Source organism: Macaca fascicularis, chromosome 14, assembly GCF_037993035.2.
Source record: "Macaca fascicularis isolate 582-1 chromosome 14, T2T-MFA8v1.1".
NCBI lineage: Eukaryota > Metazoa > Chordata > Mammalia > Primates > Cercopithecidae > Macaca > Macaca fascicularis.
Window position 1 is genome coordinate 14071935 of NC_088388.1, and position 18551 is coordinate 14090485.

General features: G+C 39.1%; 1 protein-coding gene across 1 annotated transcript; it reads right to left on the reverse strand.

Annotated features, from left to right (window-relative positions):
• Positions 1-9286: 9286 nt before the first annotated feature.
• On the reverse strand, positions 9287-18551 carry MS4A3 (membrane spanning 4-domains A3). Its single transcript, XM_065528139.2, has 6 exons — positions 18347-18551; positions 16772-16909; positions 15070-15126; positions 12269-12427; positions 10349-10450; positions 9287-9821 (listed from the first exon to the last, which is right to left on the reverse strand). Exons 1-6 carry the CDS (start codon positions 18500-18502, stop codon positions 9744-9746), a joined length of 690 nt encoding a protein of 229 aa, XP_065384211.1. The 5' UTR covers positions 18503-18551; the 3' UTR covers positions 9287-9743.

The following is an 18551-nucleotide window of genomic DNA, read 5'->3' on the forward strand; positions in this document are numbered from 1 at the left end:
AAGAAGACTCCCTTGTCTGCTAAATTATTAGACTGATGGTGCTTAGATCTTTACAGTGGCAAGAATGGGACAGTGAAAACACTGAGAGGCATGAACTTTATAACAAATCCCACGAGCAAATCTAAACAGCATCGGACTGAATGGTATGCCTAAGTTAGAATCAGGGCTAAACCATGTGATCATTGTAACACCATAACTAGCTAGACCATAGCAAAATCAGTACAGATAAGATTCAGAGAAGGTTTTAATCTATTTTATTTCAGTTTATTTATAAACATAACCTTGAATGGCTCTTCAATAATATTTAAGATACTAAAAATCACACCTCTAATCATGTGTGGTTTTTTGGGGGGGAATGTGAAAAAGAAATTTTTTTTGTTGAAAGCTAAGATATTTACATAAACAGAGGATACTAAAAGACATATTTGTATAGCTTTTGTAGCCAAGTTTATTAACTCAGGTGTCATCTTCCCATGGTGTCTTCAGGAATTGGTGGACATAACCAAGGTGCTTTTGGAATTAAGGAATAGACATTACTCACTTACACGTTCATCCAAAAAGAACTTAATGTTCCATGCCAGGCACTGCCCTTATCACTGTGCATGCACAGATGAATGCCAAAATCCCAGGTCCTTCTAGTCCACAATCAAGCAGAACAGAACAAAAATAAATGATATATTATTACCCAATATGTTGGAGCCTAGAGGATGTTGGAACACATAGAAGGGTATAACAATTCTACCTGATAGGGGATATGTAGAGTTTCAGGGAATGAATTCCCAGAGAAGGTAACATTTGAGTCCAGACTTAAAATTGAAATGATAGCATCAACATTTTTCTATTTGCTTCTTTTTCTTTTTTTTGAGACAGAGTCTCACTCTGTCACCCAGGCTGGAGTGCAATGGCACGATCTCAGCTCACTGCAGCCTCCGCCTCCCAGATTCAAGCAATTCTCCTGCTTCAGCCTCCCGAGTAGCTGGGACTACAAGAGTGTGCAGCTACACGCAGCTAAACTTTTTGAATTTTTAGTACAGACGGGGTTTCACCATGTGGGCCAGGCTGGTCTTGAACTCCTGGCCTCAGGTGACTCATTCACCTCGGCCTCCCAAAGCGCTGGGATTACAGGAGTGAGCCACTGTGCCCAGCCACGAATTTTCATTTTATCGTTCTTTCTTTTTCTTTTTCTTTCTTTCTTTTTTTTTTTTTTAAATGAAGTTTCGCTCTTATTGCGCAAGCTGGAGTGCAATGATGCCATCTCGGCTCACTGCAACCTCTGCCTTCTGGATTCAAGCGATTCACCTGCCTCAGCCTCCAGAGTAGCTGGGATTACAGGCATGCGCCACCACACCCGGATAATTTTGTGTTTTTAGTAGAGACAGGGTTTCTCCATGTTGGTAAGGCTGGATGGAACTCCCGACCTCAGGTGATCCACCCCCCTCAGCCTCCCAGAGTGCTGGGATTACAGGCGTGAGCCACCACACCCAGCCTTATTGCCTCTTTCTTAGTGAAATTTCCCCACACCTGCTGGGCAAAGTCCTGAAGTCATGGTTCTGTGTGGCGTTTCCTAGTAGTTTATAGTAGTTCATTATTTGTGCAGCAAATAATCAGGAATTGAAGTTGAGATTTAGACTGGAAACAAACTGAAGATGGTCTTTGGTGTTTGCACGCGATGCTATTTTGTGAGAATTGTCAACAGAACCTTGCAAAATGCAAATCAGAACCTGTCATACCTTATGGACTCCAAATTGTTTCCTATCCCAATTTTCACAACCACCTCCTTGCCCCTTCGTAAGTTACTTATTATCTTCTATGCCTACACTTTGGTTCCCTACAGTCATGTTTTGTCATCTTTCACAATAATAACATTGAAACATATGACAAAATGACTGGCTTTTTTGCTGAGGCAAAGTTATCAAGATGAGTTTTAACCATGCTGCTACCTGAAAGGAAGAGATAACAGAGTTAACACCCCTTCCCTACCATGTATCTTTCCTCCTCTAGCACGGTCTTTGCACACATGTTTCACCCACCCCACATCTCTGGCTTCCTCTTTGACAAGCAAGGTTTCCTCTTTCAGTTACATACTAGATTTATTTCTTGAAACTTACAAAAAATTTGCTTTCGTATCCCACATGAGCAATTGTTTTCTCAAACTGAATGCTCTACATTGAGCATTGAAATAAAATAAATATGTATGAATTTGCATGTTACAAGTTGAAATTTATACTATCTCAGATTAAAGCCTTAAAAGTAAAACCTAAAACCATAAAAACCCTATAAGAAAACCTAGGCAATACCATTCAGGACATAGGCATGGGCAAAGACTTCATGACTAAACACCAAAAGCAAATGCAACAAAAGGCAAAATTGACAAATGGGATCTAATTAAACTAAAGAGCTTCTGTTCAGCAAAAGAAACTATCATCTGAGTGAACTGGCAACCTACAGAATGGGAGAAAATTTTTGCAATCTATCCATCTGACAAAGGTCTACTATCCAGAATCTACAAGGAACTTAAACAAATTTACAAGAAAAAAATAAACAACCCCATCAAAAAGTGGGCAAAGGATATGAACGGACACTTCTCAAAATAAGACATTTATGTGACCAACAAACATATGTAAAAAAGCTCATCATCACTGGTCATTAGAGAAATGCAAATCAAAACCACAATGAGATACCATCTTGCACACGTTAGAATGGTGATGATTAAAAAGTCTGGAAACTGAACAGATGCTGGCAAGGATGCAGAGAAATAGGAACACTTTTAGACTGTTGGTGGGAGTGTAAATTAGTTCAACCATTGTGGAAAACAGTGTGGAGATTCCTCAAGCTTCTCCTTGGTGAAGGAATGAAAACACTGGGCCATAAGTCCAGCATTCTAATTTTTCTGGGGACTGCTGTGGCATTTGCTTCTGTCTTGCCTATCTCAGACCGTTTATTCCCCAAAGAAGACCACCAGAGTCCAGAGTCAAAGCTAAGCAGCAAGGATCTTTATTACAGGTTCGAACCTGGAACTCTCCCTCGCTCGTGAAACGAGACGGGCAGGAGAGGTCCCCCACTGAGCTCCGAGCAGTGTTATATAGTCTAAGAAAAGTGGGCATAGAGTTATTATACAAATCAGATATATGATTGGCTAGTGTTTGAACAAGGCAATTTGGCTAACTATGATTGGTTCCCGCCATTTCTGATATTTTGGTTCAAACTTTGAGGCGGGAGAGCAGGTTTATGGCAGCAAGAGTTTATCTTACTTAAACACATCTTGTGACCTTGCCTCAGAACTTACAAAATCTCTGGTATGTGCAAAACAAAATCTCTGGTACGTGCAGAAAACCAGGTACTCACAGAACTTACGAAATCTCTGGTATGTGCAAAGATTAGAGAGCAGAACAAGGGTGTAGCGGGTGGGGGGCGGGTACACATCTATCTTTGTGTCCTTTCACTGGCATACCCTAGACACATGGGCATCATTAAGAACAAAGGCTGCAGTTTGAATAGCAAGCTAGTACATGCCACATTCCCCCCTTCCATCTCAGGGCAAAGCAAATAAGCAAAACAAACACTGAACCACAACTGCCCCCTTTCCAAAAAAAACCCAGCTCCCTGAGAAGGGAAAGAAAAAGAGAGAGCCATATGTTCTGATTTTTCTGAGGGCTGCCCAAGGCACTGGCTCTGCCTCAACTGTCTTCCATGACTGGATGCTCTGTGTCCAGAGTAGGTGGAAGTAGGGCGGACAGGGGTTCAGCTGTCTCTAGGCAGCAGCAGCGCAGCGGGAAGCTGAGACTCTGTCCCTGGATCTGGCTGCTCAAAAGCTCCTGTTTATCTTGTAACTGAAGTTTTGTACCCTTTGGCCTAACTTCCCTCCTGTCCCCTGCTCCCTAGTCTCTGATAATCATCATTCTACTCTCTGCGTTTATTAGTTCAACTTTTTTGGGGTTCACTGAGCTCATACAGTATTTGTTTTTCTGCGCCTAGCTTATTTCACTTAGCATAATGACTTCCAGTTCCATTCGTGTTGTCACAAATGGAAGGATTTCCTTCCTTTTTATCACTAAAAAATATATTCCACTATATATGTATTCCACATTTTCTTTATCTATTTATCTGTCCACGGATAGTTAGGATGTTTTCATATCTTGGCCATTGTAAATATTGCTGCAATGAACATGGCAGTGCAGGTATCTCTTGAGCACACTGATTTCAGTTCCTTTGGATATATACCAGAAGCGGGATTGCTGGACCTATTTTTAACTTTTGAGAAAGCCCCATACTGTTTTCCCTATGGCTGTACCAATTTATGTTCCTACCAACAGTGTACAAGGGTTTGCTTTTCTCTATACCCGGGTCAACACTTGCTATCTTTGGCCTTTTTGATAATAGCTGTTCTAACAGCTGTGAGGTGATAGCTCATTATAGTTTTGATTTGTATTTCTCTAGTAATTAGTAATGTTCAGCATGTTTTATATAGCTGTTGGCCATGTGTATGTCTTCTTTAGAAAAATGCCTGTTCAGGTCATTTGCCCATTTTTAAAAATAAGGTTATGTGGTTTTTTTTCTTCTGAATTGTAGCAATTCCTTACATATTTTGCATATTTACCTTTTATCGGATAAATGGCTTGCAAATATTTTCTCCCATTCTATATATTGACTTTTCATTTGTTAGTTTCCTTTGCTATGCAGAAACTTTTTAGTTTGATGTGACTCCACTTATTTATTTTTGCTTTTGTCATCTGTGCTTTTGGCGTCTTATCAAAAAAATTATTGCCAAGACCAATGTCAAGGAGATTTCCCTATGTTTTCTTTTAGAATTTTCATCATCTCAGATCTTACATTTAAGTCTCTAATTCATTTTGAGTTAATTTATGTAAATGGTATAAGGGCCCAATATCACTTTTTTCCATGTAGATATCTAGCTTTCCTAACACCATCATTTTAGTCTCAAATTTTCCCAATTCTAAAATTGTCTTGATTTTGTATACTTGTTGGATTCCAAGCTCATATTATTGTCCAACTTTACACTGTTAATACCATTCTTACTGGGTTTCTTTTTTACATATTCACTTATGTACCAGCCCTCTCAAAACTGTTACTCATAATGCAGTCATAGTGACCTTTCAAATTGGCATTATTAGTAGTATCACCATCCTCTGAAATCCATTCAATAACACCCATTGCTTTATGAAAGATTCAGTCTTAATTGGCCCACTATACCCTTCATGACTGGATTTCTGCCTTCACTTCTTCTCACCCTACTGCCTCCATATGAATAGATATATAGACATAGTCTTTTCCAGAATATCATATGAAAAGACTGTATCTGTATATCTATTCATATGGAAAATAGTTTAGTTGTTACCAGAGCTTGGGGTGGGGAGAGAAGTTTATTTTCAAGAGATTACAGAAGGGAACTCTTAGGATGATGAAACGGCTTTGTATGGTACTGTGAATACATAACTCTATGTTTTGTTAAAACTGATAAAATGGTGTTTTGCAAATAATGAACTTTACTGTATGCTACTTTAAAATAAAAATTAACCAAGATACCTGTGGAATGCAGGATGAAATTTAAGCTGTGAAAAATAAATTAAACAACTTTAGAAATGCATGCCAACCTCATTGAAAGAGGTAGAGGTTAAAAGGAGCTGGCCTAAGTATTTATAAAAAACAACTACTTTGACTGCATACCTTAAAGCTAAGGATAAAAAGAACTATACACAAACAGTGTACTGTAGGTAGCAAATTTATTTCTCACAAAAATACTGGTTAGCAATTCTGAAATGAATTTACATGTGTACTAACGTTAAACAGGTAAGGAAATAAATTGTGGAAATTGTTGCCAGATTTACATATTCAGAAAATAGGTTATAAATAAGCAGGGTTGGGAGGTTGCTAGAATGGACCCTGTGTGACCATATTTGAGTAGAATTTATCAGTAGGAATTCATGATAGAGAGAAAGAGAGAGTGATGGATAGATACATACATACATATGGTAATAAATATAGATATGTGCGTGCATGGGTAGTGTACTTGCATATATTTCTTAGCTTTGTCCCCTAAGAGGGCCTTGTCATGCACATCCATGTGAAGAGACCACCAAACAAGCTTTGTGTGAGCAATAAAGCTGTTTAATGACCTGGGTGCAGGCGGGCTGAGTCCGAAAAGAGAGTCAGCGAAGGGAGATAAGGGTGGGGCCGTTTTATAGGATTTGGGTAGGTAAAGGAAAATTACAGTCAAAGGGGGATTGCTCTCTGGCGGGCAGGAGTGGGGGGGGCGGGGTGGGGTGGGGTGGGGCGGGGTCACAAGGTGCTCAGTGGGGGAGTTTTTGAGCCAGGATGAGCCAGGAAAAGGACTTTCACAAGGTCATGTCATCACTTAAGGCCAGGACCGGCCATTTTCACTTCTTTTGTGGTGGAATGTCATCGGTTAAGGTGGGGCAGGGCATTTTCACTTCTTTTGTGATTCTTCAGTTACTTCAGGCCATCTGGGCATATACGTGCACAGGGGACGCTGATGGCTTGGCTTGGGCTCAGAGACCTGACAGGCCTAAAAGCAGTGACATACAGTAGCAATGAGCGTATCTTGCCCCCAGGTCAGGTTTTCTAAACATAGTTCTCTAAATAAAGAAACCAGGGCTCCCTGAAGAAATGAAAATTCTAAGTCTGCAGCAGGTGAAATAACATGAAGAATCTTGTAGTTCCAGAAAATATGAAAGTGCTAAAAAGGGGAGGGTGGCGTGGAGCATGTCAAAACTACACAGGAGCCAACTCAGCTCCCAATGGCCAAAGCTGGAAAACTTTGAGAAACAAAATAAATATTGCTCATAACCAAAAGAATAATATAAATATTCATGAGTACATAACGATATAAATGCTTTAATAAACAAATGAGAGAAGACACAAATCTTCCTTACTGAAACATTTAAATGATAAATAAAGGAGAAATGAGGGAAACAAAATCAGCTTTTGAACAACACAGTAGTACTTGCTGCAGGCAAAATCTACACAGGAATGCTGAAACTTGTGGTTTTTCCCATCTCTGTGGTGTAAATCCTCCCATCAGAGCTAACTTCAAGCTACCCAAATTATGTTGACCTGTGCACCCTGAAAATTTAAAACTGACTTCCACAAACCAATAGAAGCCAGTCTCAGGACATCCCTGTGTAAATTTTTTTTTTTTTTGAAATGGAGTCTCACTCTTGCCCAGGCTGGAGTGCAGTGGCGCAATATCAGTTCACTGCAAACTCTGCCTCCCAGGTTCAAGCAATTCTCCTGCCTCAGCCTCCTGAGTAGCTGGGATTACAGGCGTGTTTCACCACACCCAGCTAATTTGTGTATTTTTAGTAGAGATGGGTTTTCACCATGTTGGCCAAGCTGGTCTCAAACTCCTGACCCCATCTCGGCCTCCCAAAGTGCTGGGATCACAGGCATGAGCCACCGCACCTGGAACCTGCATACATTTTTCAATTGCTTCTTAAAACTCACAGAGTTGTCATTTTATAATCTCTTGCGACGTCCACCTCTCTCCAAACTTTTATTTTTCCATCTGCCCATTATACACTGAAGTTAGACCCAGTAAAGTCTCTAGTTTATTCTTCGAATATTCAAACTTTTTTCTAACTTAAAGGCCTTTGAATGTATCCTCTTTTCTTCCATCCTGTTAACTCTCAGTTATCTTTAAGATCTCAGCTGAGAAGAAAAGTGTTCTGAAAAGTTATCACTGACATGTCTTCTAACCTGGTTTAGAAGCTCGTCCTATGTGCTTCTCAAGATTCCTATACTCTTCCTATCAGAGCCGTTGTGTGTTTCTAGGGGTCTGTATCTCCCACTACAAACAATTTAAGAGCAGAGATTATGCATCATTCTCTATTGTATGCCAAGCTCTTAGCACAATACATGATGCATAGTAGGCACTCCCTAAATGATTGTTGAATTGGAACAGGAATTAAAATCAATTAAAGAATGTGTAAGCAAAAACTCAGTTGTATGTAAGAAAACCCAGTTCCCCCTGAAGAAGAGAAAGAGCTGGAGTCCTTTAAAATCAACTGCCTGTTTTTCTGTGACTAGTGAGCCTTATCTCTCCCTTTCCCAGGCATTGTGAAAACTGTTTCTCTAGCTGTGCAGTTGCAAGGTCACTAGGCAGATAAGTCGTAAAACATGTTTTTCCTTGAAAAGCAAGAAATAATGTAATACATGTCTTAATTGAATAACTGTCTTTGTTTCTCGCTTCTGTAATATGCTTCCCCCTGCACAGATCTCCCCCGGCCCCACAAAATGCTTACAAGGTAACCGGACTCTTTGTTTGGGGCTCAGTCCTTTGGATGTAAACCAGACTGGGTGGGTGCACCTAAATAATTAAATAATTCCTCCTCAACCCCTCGGTCTCTCTGATTCCTTAATTATCCCGCTGCAGAATGGATTAAAAAATAAAGAAATATTTATTATATAAGTAGCCAAGAAGTAGAGAAGAACCTTTGCACATATGATATACAAGTAGCTAAGAGTAAATCATGGGTATAAATTTATGCACACAATAAGTGCTTATATTTCTTATTCATACATTTTATTTATCTTGACTATGTATGCATAAGAAATGTAAGTGCTTTAGCAGATTTATAAACGAGGAACTGAGGGAAGTTTTCATGCCACATTGCCACCTTGAAAAGATGGCTATTGGAGTTGTTGGAGGTTATACCAGGAGCCACAATGGAAGTGTAAGTAAGGTTTCCACTGTCCTCTCTCCAGCACATCTGACCACAATCCCACCTTAGCTTTTACCAGCAACAGCAAGACTAACCACAACAGCAACATTATTAGCAAGTACCTGTGGTGCTGTATCACATTTTCTTTTTATTTTCATTTAACCCTCATAGCAACTCACCAAGTAGTTGTTATTATTACATCTATTTTACAGATGAGGAAAACTAGGTCAAAGAGATTAGGTAACTTGCCCATGTTCATACAGGTAATAAGTGATGGTTTCAGAATTTGAACCCAGATGTGGCAGATTCTAAAGGCCTTGTTCTTTACTTCTCTACTTTACAGTTTCCCATTGTCCTTTGAAGAACTCATTTGGGCTTGCTGTCAGACTCACCAACATAAATCATCATTTACATATCAGGGCATGTGTGAGTTCCAGCAGTTCACTGAAATAAAATAAAATCCCTGAGTCTTAACCCTCTCATCTCAAATTTATTTTAATGAAAATTTTTTTCAAATAAATTTTTAAATTTATTTAATTAATTTCAAATAAATTTCATTCATCAAATAAAAAGTGAAAATATTTTAATGATAATGATGGTAATTTTTTATTTGACACTTTTTGTAATGCTGATGTTAAAGTCAAAAAGCATTTCTCTGTAATGGAAAAAATGTCTCCTTTGTCTTCCGACTGGGTGGTCAGAAGTTGGATTTTAGAAAAAATATATTAAATAGTGATTATACTGCCTTCCTTCCTTAAACCTCATAAAGCAATGGAGTAGGTGGGTAAGAAGAAATAGAAGCAATTTCTGGAAACAACTTTGGAGTAATGATCATAGAAGTTACAAATATCCAAGAATGCCTAAAGAAATGTATCTGTCCTTCCATACCCACAACACACAAATAGGATTTATAGTTAGGAGAGAAAGGATAGAGTCGTCCAAGGTTCTTGTAATTGGTGCCGTGATAGAAGGATTGAGCTTTAGAGATAGGCTCACGTTCTCCCGAGTTTGTGGGTGAAGCTCTGAGTCACTGGAGATTTAAGGTCAAATATTCATGCTCTCAGAATTATTTTCATAAGGAGGCATTCTTGATTCCACAGAATTGGGAGGTGAGGAAATGTCCTAGAAAATAAAACAACATTAATGTCCAAGAACAGGATCATTATCTCCTTCTTCTCCCATCCTTTCCTGTTATCATCATAATCATCAACAATAAAAAATCCATTCATTGATGATTACTGTGCCAGATGCTGTAAAGATTATATACACAGTCCTCACAACAAACATTAGAAGAGAATGAAAATATTATTTTCATCTTACAGTTAATATATCTAAAATTTAAAAAGAATTATTAATTTTTCCTAGGTCATACAAGTAGAAAGTCACAAGTTATAAGAAAATAATTTCACTTAATTCCAACTGTATGAGAAAGTATGCTCATATATTAAGTACAGTATTTCCTCTTGCATTTTCACATCTAAATTCTTTTCTACCCTTCATTCCACCTCTAAAATTCATAAATCTCTAATTCCAGGAACTCCACAAGTCATTACCACATAAAAGTTTATTTCTAAGAGTCAGAAACAGCTTCAAACCCTACAGGGAGGCTTTGAGACCATGTGGATGATTACTCATTTGAAAAATCTCACCACTCTTGAATTACAGCAGTTTGCTTTGCACAACATGGCGAAGGTAGAGATGGTTACGCACAATTCCAGCGAGGTGAGAATCAGCAGTAGAGACACCATGCCCTAGGGGATATGATGCCTTATATCAAACCCAGTGGCAACATCCAGAGGAAAAAAAAAATGTCAGCAGGAAACCAGACTACAACATCTCCCTCCCATAAAGTGGAACAAAGTGAACCATAAATTAAAGACACAAACACACATAATACTGTAGAAGAGATAGTATCTCAATCTAAAAGCATGAAAACATTTTCTCTGAAGAGAAAGATGTGTCGCATTTCTATGTCAACCCATGTGAAGTAGCTACAGGGGGAAGAAGCTGTAGAAACAAAATTCTGACACTATCACTAACATCTTCCAATTTGAATAGTAGTAAACTAAGGAGAGGAGTAGGCAGTTTAGGAAAATGAACAAAAATGACTCTTCCACGATTTCATTAATAGCACTTCTTAGGGGTTTAGGCATTTACATTATCCCTAGAAACTAAAACACTACGCTGATATAAACACAAAATAAAATTATTGGGCTAGTGATTCTACCATTATTCCTGAGGCACCCAGAAGCAACCAAACAATATATCCCTGGAGGAAAAATACCACCAAATTCACAGAAAAATCAGGCTCTGACAAATATAAATTTAGATCATTAAAAATATAATAAAGAAAATGAGAACACAAACTTCCATAAGTAGTGTCTCACTCATAGGTGGGAATTGAACAATGAGAACACTTGGACACAAGGCGGTGAACATCATACACTGGGCCTGTCTTGGGGTGTGGGGATGGGGGAGGGATAGCATTAAGAGAAATACCTAATGTAAATGACGAGTTAATGGGTGCAGCACACCAACACGGCACATGTATACACATGTAAAAAACCTGCACGTTGGGTACATGTACCCTAGAACTTAGAGTATAATAATAATAAAAAAAAGAAAACAGGAAGCTTAGCAGTGGGTCTGTAATTAACGGTTCATAGATCATTGGGATGAAATGGATAATTCCAAAGGAAAATATTAACTTCTAAGTAGACCTTGGAAGAGGAAGAATTCTGACACACAAATTTTTAAAAAATTGGTAAGATTATTAAAAAGTTTTCCTTTGAAAACACCATGTTCATTTCATTCTAAAGTGCAGTCCTTCAAAACTTCAAGTCATTATTTGAACATTCCAGATTGCAGAGAAAGTTGTAAATCTCTCAAGTTTGTTTTATTAAGCAAGGAGCTATGAAATGAAACTTAAAAAAAATCTCTCTGGGGAGTGTAATAGTAGTAGTCATAGTAATATTACTAATTGTGTAACATGATACGCTAGGCCTTGTTTTAATTGCTTATCATATGTTAACTTATTAAATACTCACATCAATCCTATGAGATGGGTACTATTGTTATCTCATTTCAAAAGTGAGAAAACTCAAGGGATTATCTAATTTGACCTTCATTATAAAGCAAACAGGCGGCACACCTAAGATTCAAATTATGGGCCGGGCGCGGTGGCTCACGCCTGTAATCCCAGCATTTTGGGAGGCTGAGGCGGGCAGATCCTGAGGTCAGGAGATCAAGACCATCCTGGCTAACACAGTGAAACCCCGTTTCTACTAAAAAAATACAAAAAATTAGCCGGGCGAGGTGGCAGGCGCCTCTAGCCCCAGCTACTGGGGAGGCTGAGGCAGGAGAATGGCGTGAACCCGGGAGGCGAAGCTTGCAGTGAGCTGAGATCCGGCCACTGCACTCCAGCCTGGGCGACAGAGCGAGACTCCATCTCAAACAAACAAACAAACAAAATTCAAATTATGGCAGCACGGTACCTGATATATTATTTTTCTGTACATTCTGGATTGTTTGAAATGTTTTATAATTATACACATTTTTCAAAAACATACATTTGATGTGGAGCCCATGTAATTGCATAGGTCCGGTGACGTTGAAGACTGACAAATGTTTAATAACTGGATATTAACTGCTAAATTTACTGAGAGAAAAGCAATCCCCACTACTGCAATTGTAGCACTGGCAATGTTCATTTCAAAACTCTTTCGTATCTAAAAAAGAATAAGAATTTTCAATTAATACATGCAGCACATACTTCATTCCTTTGGCAACAATTCATTGAAACAAACATTAATTGAATATCGTTTACACACCCATTGATATCCTAGATGCCAGGCAAACATCAATGACCAAAGAAAGATTTTTGTCCCCCACCCTCCATGGAGCTTATATTCTAGCAATAAAAACAAAGAGAAAAGTAAACATACTAATAGGTAAATTACATAATATTTTTGAAAATGATTAAGTACTAGGGGCTAACAGAATGGGATAAGGAGAATCTGGGAATTCAAAGAGAGGAGTGGGGGTTCATGATATTAAACAGAAATGACACTGGGGAGAGGCATGAAAGAGCTGTGGGTGCCAGCCAAGAGTCTATCTGGGGGAATATCCTTGCGATTAGGGAAACACTCAAAGTCCTGAGGCCAGAATCTTCTAGGGAAGCAAGGGGGCCAAAGGTGTTGGAGACACGAAGGCAATATTAGGAAATGAAGAAGAAGGAAAGTTAACAGAGAGCCAAAACATGTAGGGCTCTGCAGATCATGAAAAGAACCTTGTTTCTAACTCTAAGAAAAATACAAAGCCAATGAAGGATTTAGAGCAAATAAATGATATACTTGGCTTTATGGTTTCAAGGGATCACTGTTTCCAGCAAGGCAAAGAGAAGTTCAATGATAAAAGCTAGAAGCCCGATTAGGAGAGACAAGGTGGATTGGATGAAATGTCATCAATAGAAAGATGAGAAAAGGTCAAAATCGGATATATTAATAGCTTGAAAGTAGAGCCAACATTATTTGCTGAAAAGTAGGATTCAGGACTGTGAAAGAAAGAAGACTCAGGGTTATTCTGAGGTGTTTGGTCTGGGAATCTGGAAGGATAATGTTCCCATCAGCTGACATGAGGAGAAGGTTTGAGGAAGAAAACTGGGAGTTGAGTTTTGGATCTTTACATGCCAGTCTGATGATCAGGGCAGACACCTGGGCTGGAAATACTTATTTCAGAGTTGTGGGCATATAGATGTTATTTGAAGTCATAAGGATGTGTAAGATCACAGAAGAAGTACGTAGATTCTTATAGATTGAGAAGAGCAGGTGGCAAGGAATTCAGCTCTGGGGACCAGAACATTAAAAGGTCAGAGAGAAGGAGAGGAACCAGGAAAGGAGACAGATGGAGAAACCAAAAGATGGGAAGAAAACCAGCCAAGCAATGTATGCTGGAAGCCAAGTGAGGAAATTCTTGGAAGGAGGGGTGGGAGACTAACTATGCTAAATGCTACTCATAGGTTAAGTTAGATGAGGATCAAGAGTTGACCATTGTTTTAGCACAGGTGGAAGTTTTCAGTGATCTTAAAGACAGCAGTTACAGAAGATAGTAGGGAGTAAAATGAAGCCTTACTGAAGTGGGTTTAATTGAAACTGGTAGATAGAAATTAGAGAAAGAACATGATGATTCCTTTGAAGGAGTTTAGCTACAGAAAGAAATATGAATGGTGCCTGTCCCTAGCAGAGAGAAATAATGTCAAGGTTTTCTTGTTTTGTTTTGTTTTGTTTTTATGTTGAGAACAGTAACTGAATGTTTACATGCTGATTAAAGACTGGGCAAGGTAACTCGTGCCTGTAACCCCAGCCTTTTGGGAGGCTGAGGCAGGAGGACTGCTTGAGCCCAGGATTTTGAGACCAGCCTGGGCAACATGGCAAGATCCTGTCTCTACAAAAAAAAAAAAAAAGATAAAGATAAAAATTAGCCAGGCATGGTGGCAAACACCTGTAGTCCCAGTTATGCAAGAGGCTGAGGTAGGAGGATCGCATGAGTCCCAGAAGGTGGAGGCTGTACTGAGCTGTGACCACACCACTGCACTCCCACCTGGGTGACAGAGTGAGACTCTGTCAAAATATATATATATAGCAAGAGACACAAATTAAATTGATGCACTTGTGTGGGGAAAAAAAGCATGGAATCTTATACTCAAATAGGGAGATCAGCTTTAAAGAAAATCACAAAATTTTCCTATGGTAAGAGGCTAAAAGAAAAAATATATTGGTATAGATCTAGTCCATTAAGTAGTGGAGGTCTGAAAATTATCTTCTAATGGCTTCAGTTTTCTCAGAAGAGACAGAAAAATCATCAGCAGAGAGTACGGATGAGAGAAGCAGGATTGGTGTTTGAGGACAGAATAAAATGGTAAAATAGCTATCCATGGAGGAGGGAAAGTGAATGAATGGAGTAGGAAAGTGGAGTATCAGTGGCTACATGACTCACTAAGAACACATCATAGAGACTTAGCAGTTGTTTAGGAATAGAAGTTTGGACTTTTAGTTGTGAAACTAGTTAGTGGTGGGAGTTCTTACTTCCAAATAAGTAGAATTGGTCAAACGTGACAACACATAAAAATCAATAAGACTTTTTCTAAGCTTCAGGTTCACCAATATTCAGAGCAAGCATCCTAGGAATGCATCCTCACAATGTATGTGATCTTCTGTTTACCTACCATCTGAATACGTTAAGAAAACTAATTTTTTGTGCAGTAAATGATACTCAGTGTCTCAGTTGTATTCATGGACCCCTACTCTCCTACCATTTATGCATAACATATTTCCACTCCTCTGATCATAGAGAAAGAGGAAGTGCTACTTACCCATGTTCTTGTGGGTTTTCTCCCTGCTACAACAGACAAGGTTCCTGAACTACAAAACTGTTTGAAAATAGGAAGTAAAACAGATAAAGGAATATTAAGTCTCAACCATTTTCTTCTTGGCCCTCCCTCAATTAGCAGATATCCAGCAATAGTCATACAAACCTCCTTTTAAAATTCACATCCTAGGACACAAAATTGTACTTGATGTTGCTCATTTTATTTATTTATTCATTTATTTTGTCTTTCCATGCAATGAGTTTTATAAATCTTATTTTTTTTTAATTTTTTTTAATTTCCATATGTTATTGGGGAACAGGTGGTGTTTGGTTACATGGATAAGTTCTTTAGTGGTAATTTGTGAGATTTTGGTGTACCCACCACCCAGACAGTATACACTGCACACAATTTGTAGCCTTTTATCCCTTACCTCCTTCCCACCTTTTCCCCCTGAGTCCCCAAAGTCCATTGTGTCATTCTTATGCCTTTGCATCCTCATAGCTTAGCTCCCACTTATAAGTGAGAACATAAGATGTTTGATTTTCCACTCCTGAGTTACTTCACTTAGGATAATGGCTTACACAAGGATTTCATGACCAAGAACCCAAAAACAAATGAAATAAAATCAAAGATAAATAGCTGGGACCTAATTAAACTAAGGAGCTTTTGCACGGCAAAAGGAATAGTCAGCAGAGTAAACAGACAATCCACAGAGTGGGAGACTATCTTCACAATCTATACATATGACAAAGGACTAATATCCAGAATCTGCAGTGAACTCAAACAAATCACCAAGAAATAAACAAACAATTCCATCAAAAAATGGGTTAAGGACGTGAATAGACAATTCTCAAAAGAAGATATACAAATGGCCAACAAACATATCATTCACTTTTAAAAACTGAACTATCAGGGAAGTAATAATCAAATAATCAAAGCTGAATGAATACATTTTACAATCACCCCTATTTTTTCTGATCGCATGTTGACCCAGATAGTGAAAATGATTCTTCTGATTTTCAGACAATAATCAGCAGACAAATTTCTTAACTCTCAAGCCAGGACTCTCTGCTACACCACAAGGCAATTCATCAATACCCATTTTTCATTCCGTTTTTTAAGTATCTATAAACGTAACATGTAGATATAAGATAATTTTTAGGACTTCATTTGTACTTGGCAAATGTGATTTCTCTTAATCAGAAAGAGGTTTTTGGCCGGGCATCAGGGCTCATGCCTCGCAGTTCCAGCATTTTGGGAGGCCAAGCCTGGAGGACCACTTGTGGTCAGGAGTTCCAGACCATCGTGGGAAACGTGGTGAAACCCCATATCTACTAAAAATACAAAAGCAAAAATTAGCTGGGCATGGTGGTGCATGCCTGTAATCTCAGCCACTTGGGAGACTGAGGCAAGAGAATCACTTGAACTGGGGAGGCAGAGGTTGCGGTGGGCAGAGATCGTACCACTGCACTCCAGCTTGGACAACAGATCAAGATGCTGTCTCAAAAAATAAATTAATAAATTAATTTAATTAAAAAAATAAAAAAAAGAGTTCCTTGTTTCTAATTGGTTGTTCAAGAATTGCAAATCAAAACCACAGCCTGCAACCTTCCAATAACCTACAAACAATACTTTTGTCATCAAACACATCTCCAGCAGTGGTATCTAAGAAATAACACACAGCCGGGGGAGTATGAATACTCACAAACGCAGCACCCCAAAATGGGTAGCCTGTGTAGAAGGTGAAGAAAAATAAGTGCCTTTGGAGGTGGAACAGGTATTGCAAGGAACCCAGAAAGACACCCAAAGCCAGAATTATTGCTGCATTCAGGATCTGGATGGCCTGAAAGAAGAAGGGGAAAAAGGCATAACAGTCATATACTAAAGTGGACAGTGAAAATAGACCATTTTCATTTTTCTCAGCAAGGAGATGTCGGTGCTTGAAATGGTTAAAGTGTCAAGCCTAAATTAACAGAATAAGAGCTTATCTGAAAGAGTTTTTTGTCCCACACTATCCGCACCAATTCCAGTGGTAGCCTTTCATCTTCGCCTCTCCCCCACATTTCTATTCATTCTCAGGAACTCCTCTCAGAAAGTGGCAGGAGAGTAAAGGAGACATGGCAGGTAAGGTAGATGGAGTCAAAGTCTCTTCCTGGCATGCTTTTGGGCCATAACATGATGAAGGCAGACAGAGGATAAGCCATGTCGTACTCAGCCTTTCTCTCAACCCAATTTTTGTTTTCTTTTTAAAACAGAGTCTTGCTCTGTTGCCAGGCTGGAGTGCAGTGGCGCGATATTGGCTCACTGCAAACTTCGCCTCCTGGGTTCAAGTAATTCTCGTGCCTCAGCCTCCTGAGTAGCTGGGATTCCAGGCGTCTGCCATCACACCCAGCTAATTTTTGTATTTTTAGTAGAGAAGCGGTTTCACCGTGTTGGCCAAGATGGTCTCCATCTCCTGACCTCGTCCTGACCCTCCCACCTCGGCCTGCCACAGTGCTGGGATTACAGGCGTGAGCCACTGCGCCTGGCCTCTCAACCCAATTTTTAAATTTAAAATATAGAATATAAGCCTCATAGAGCTCAGGCTCCTAAAATGGCTGGTCAAAAAGCAGAAAACCAAAAATGAAGGGTCTTGGAATCTGTTCTCCAAGGCTCGATGTTTTCTACCATGAAAGAAAGGCTCTGCATTTCTGCTCCCCAGATCTATAATAAGTCCCAGTGTTTTCTCCAATTCTTCATTAACTCAGTGATAAATAACTCAGAATTTCCTCCTCAGCATAAGCAAGGTTTTCCTCATGATACAGTTGGCTCTTGAACAACATTGGGGTTTGGAATGCCCACACCCTTCATGGCTGAAAATCCACATATAACTTTTGACTTCCCAAAACCTTAACTACTAATAGCCTACTGTTGACCAGAAGCCTTACTATTAACATAAACAGTCGATTATCACCTATTTTGTATGTGACATGTTATATACAATAAGCTAGAGAAACTAAAAACGCTATTAAGGAAATCATAAGAAAGAGAAAATGTATTTACTATTCATTAAGTGGAAGTAGATTATTATAAAAGTCTTCATCCTCATCCTCTTCATGTTGAATAGACTGAGGAAGGAGAGGGAGAGTAGCAGTTGTTCTTGCTGTCTCGTGATGGCAAACAGAGGTGGAAGAAATCCACGTGTAAGGGAATCCTCACAGTTCAAACATACATTGTTCACAGGTCAACTGTATTTATTTTCTTCCCTCTTAAATCAATGTTTAAACTAAGGCTGACTTACCCCAAGAACTTGTAATTTTCCTTTCTGATAATCTTGTGATCCATCAATGGGCTGGTAGACAGAATTATTCAGCTGGTGTGGTCCCGCCTCACTGCCTGGGGTACCGTGGGCAGAGGCTGACCCCAGTTCTGCATTATCGACTACGTGGGAGGCCATTGGGGGTTGTTTATAGCTGTAATAGAAAAGAAATCCAAAGGCTTCATGC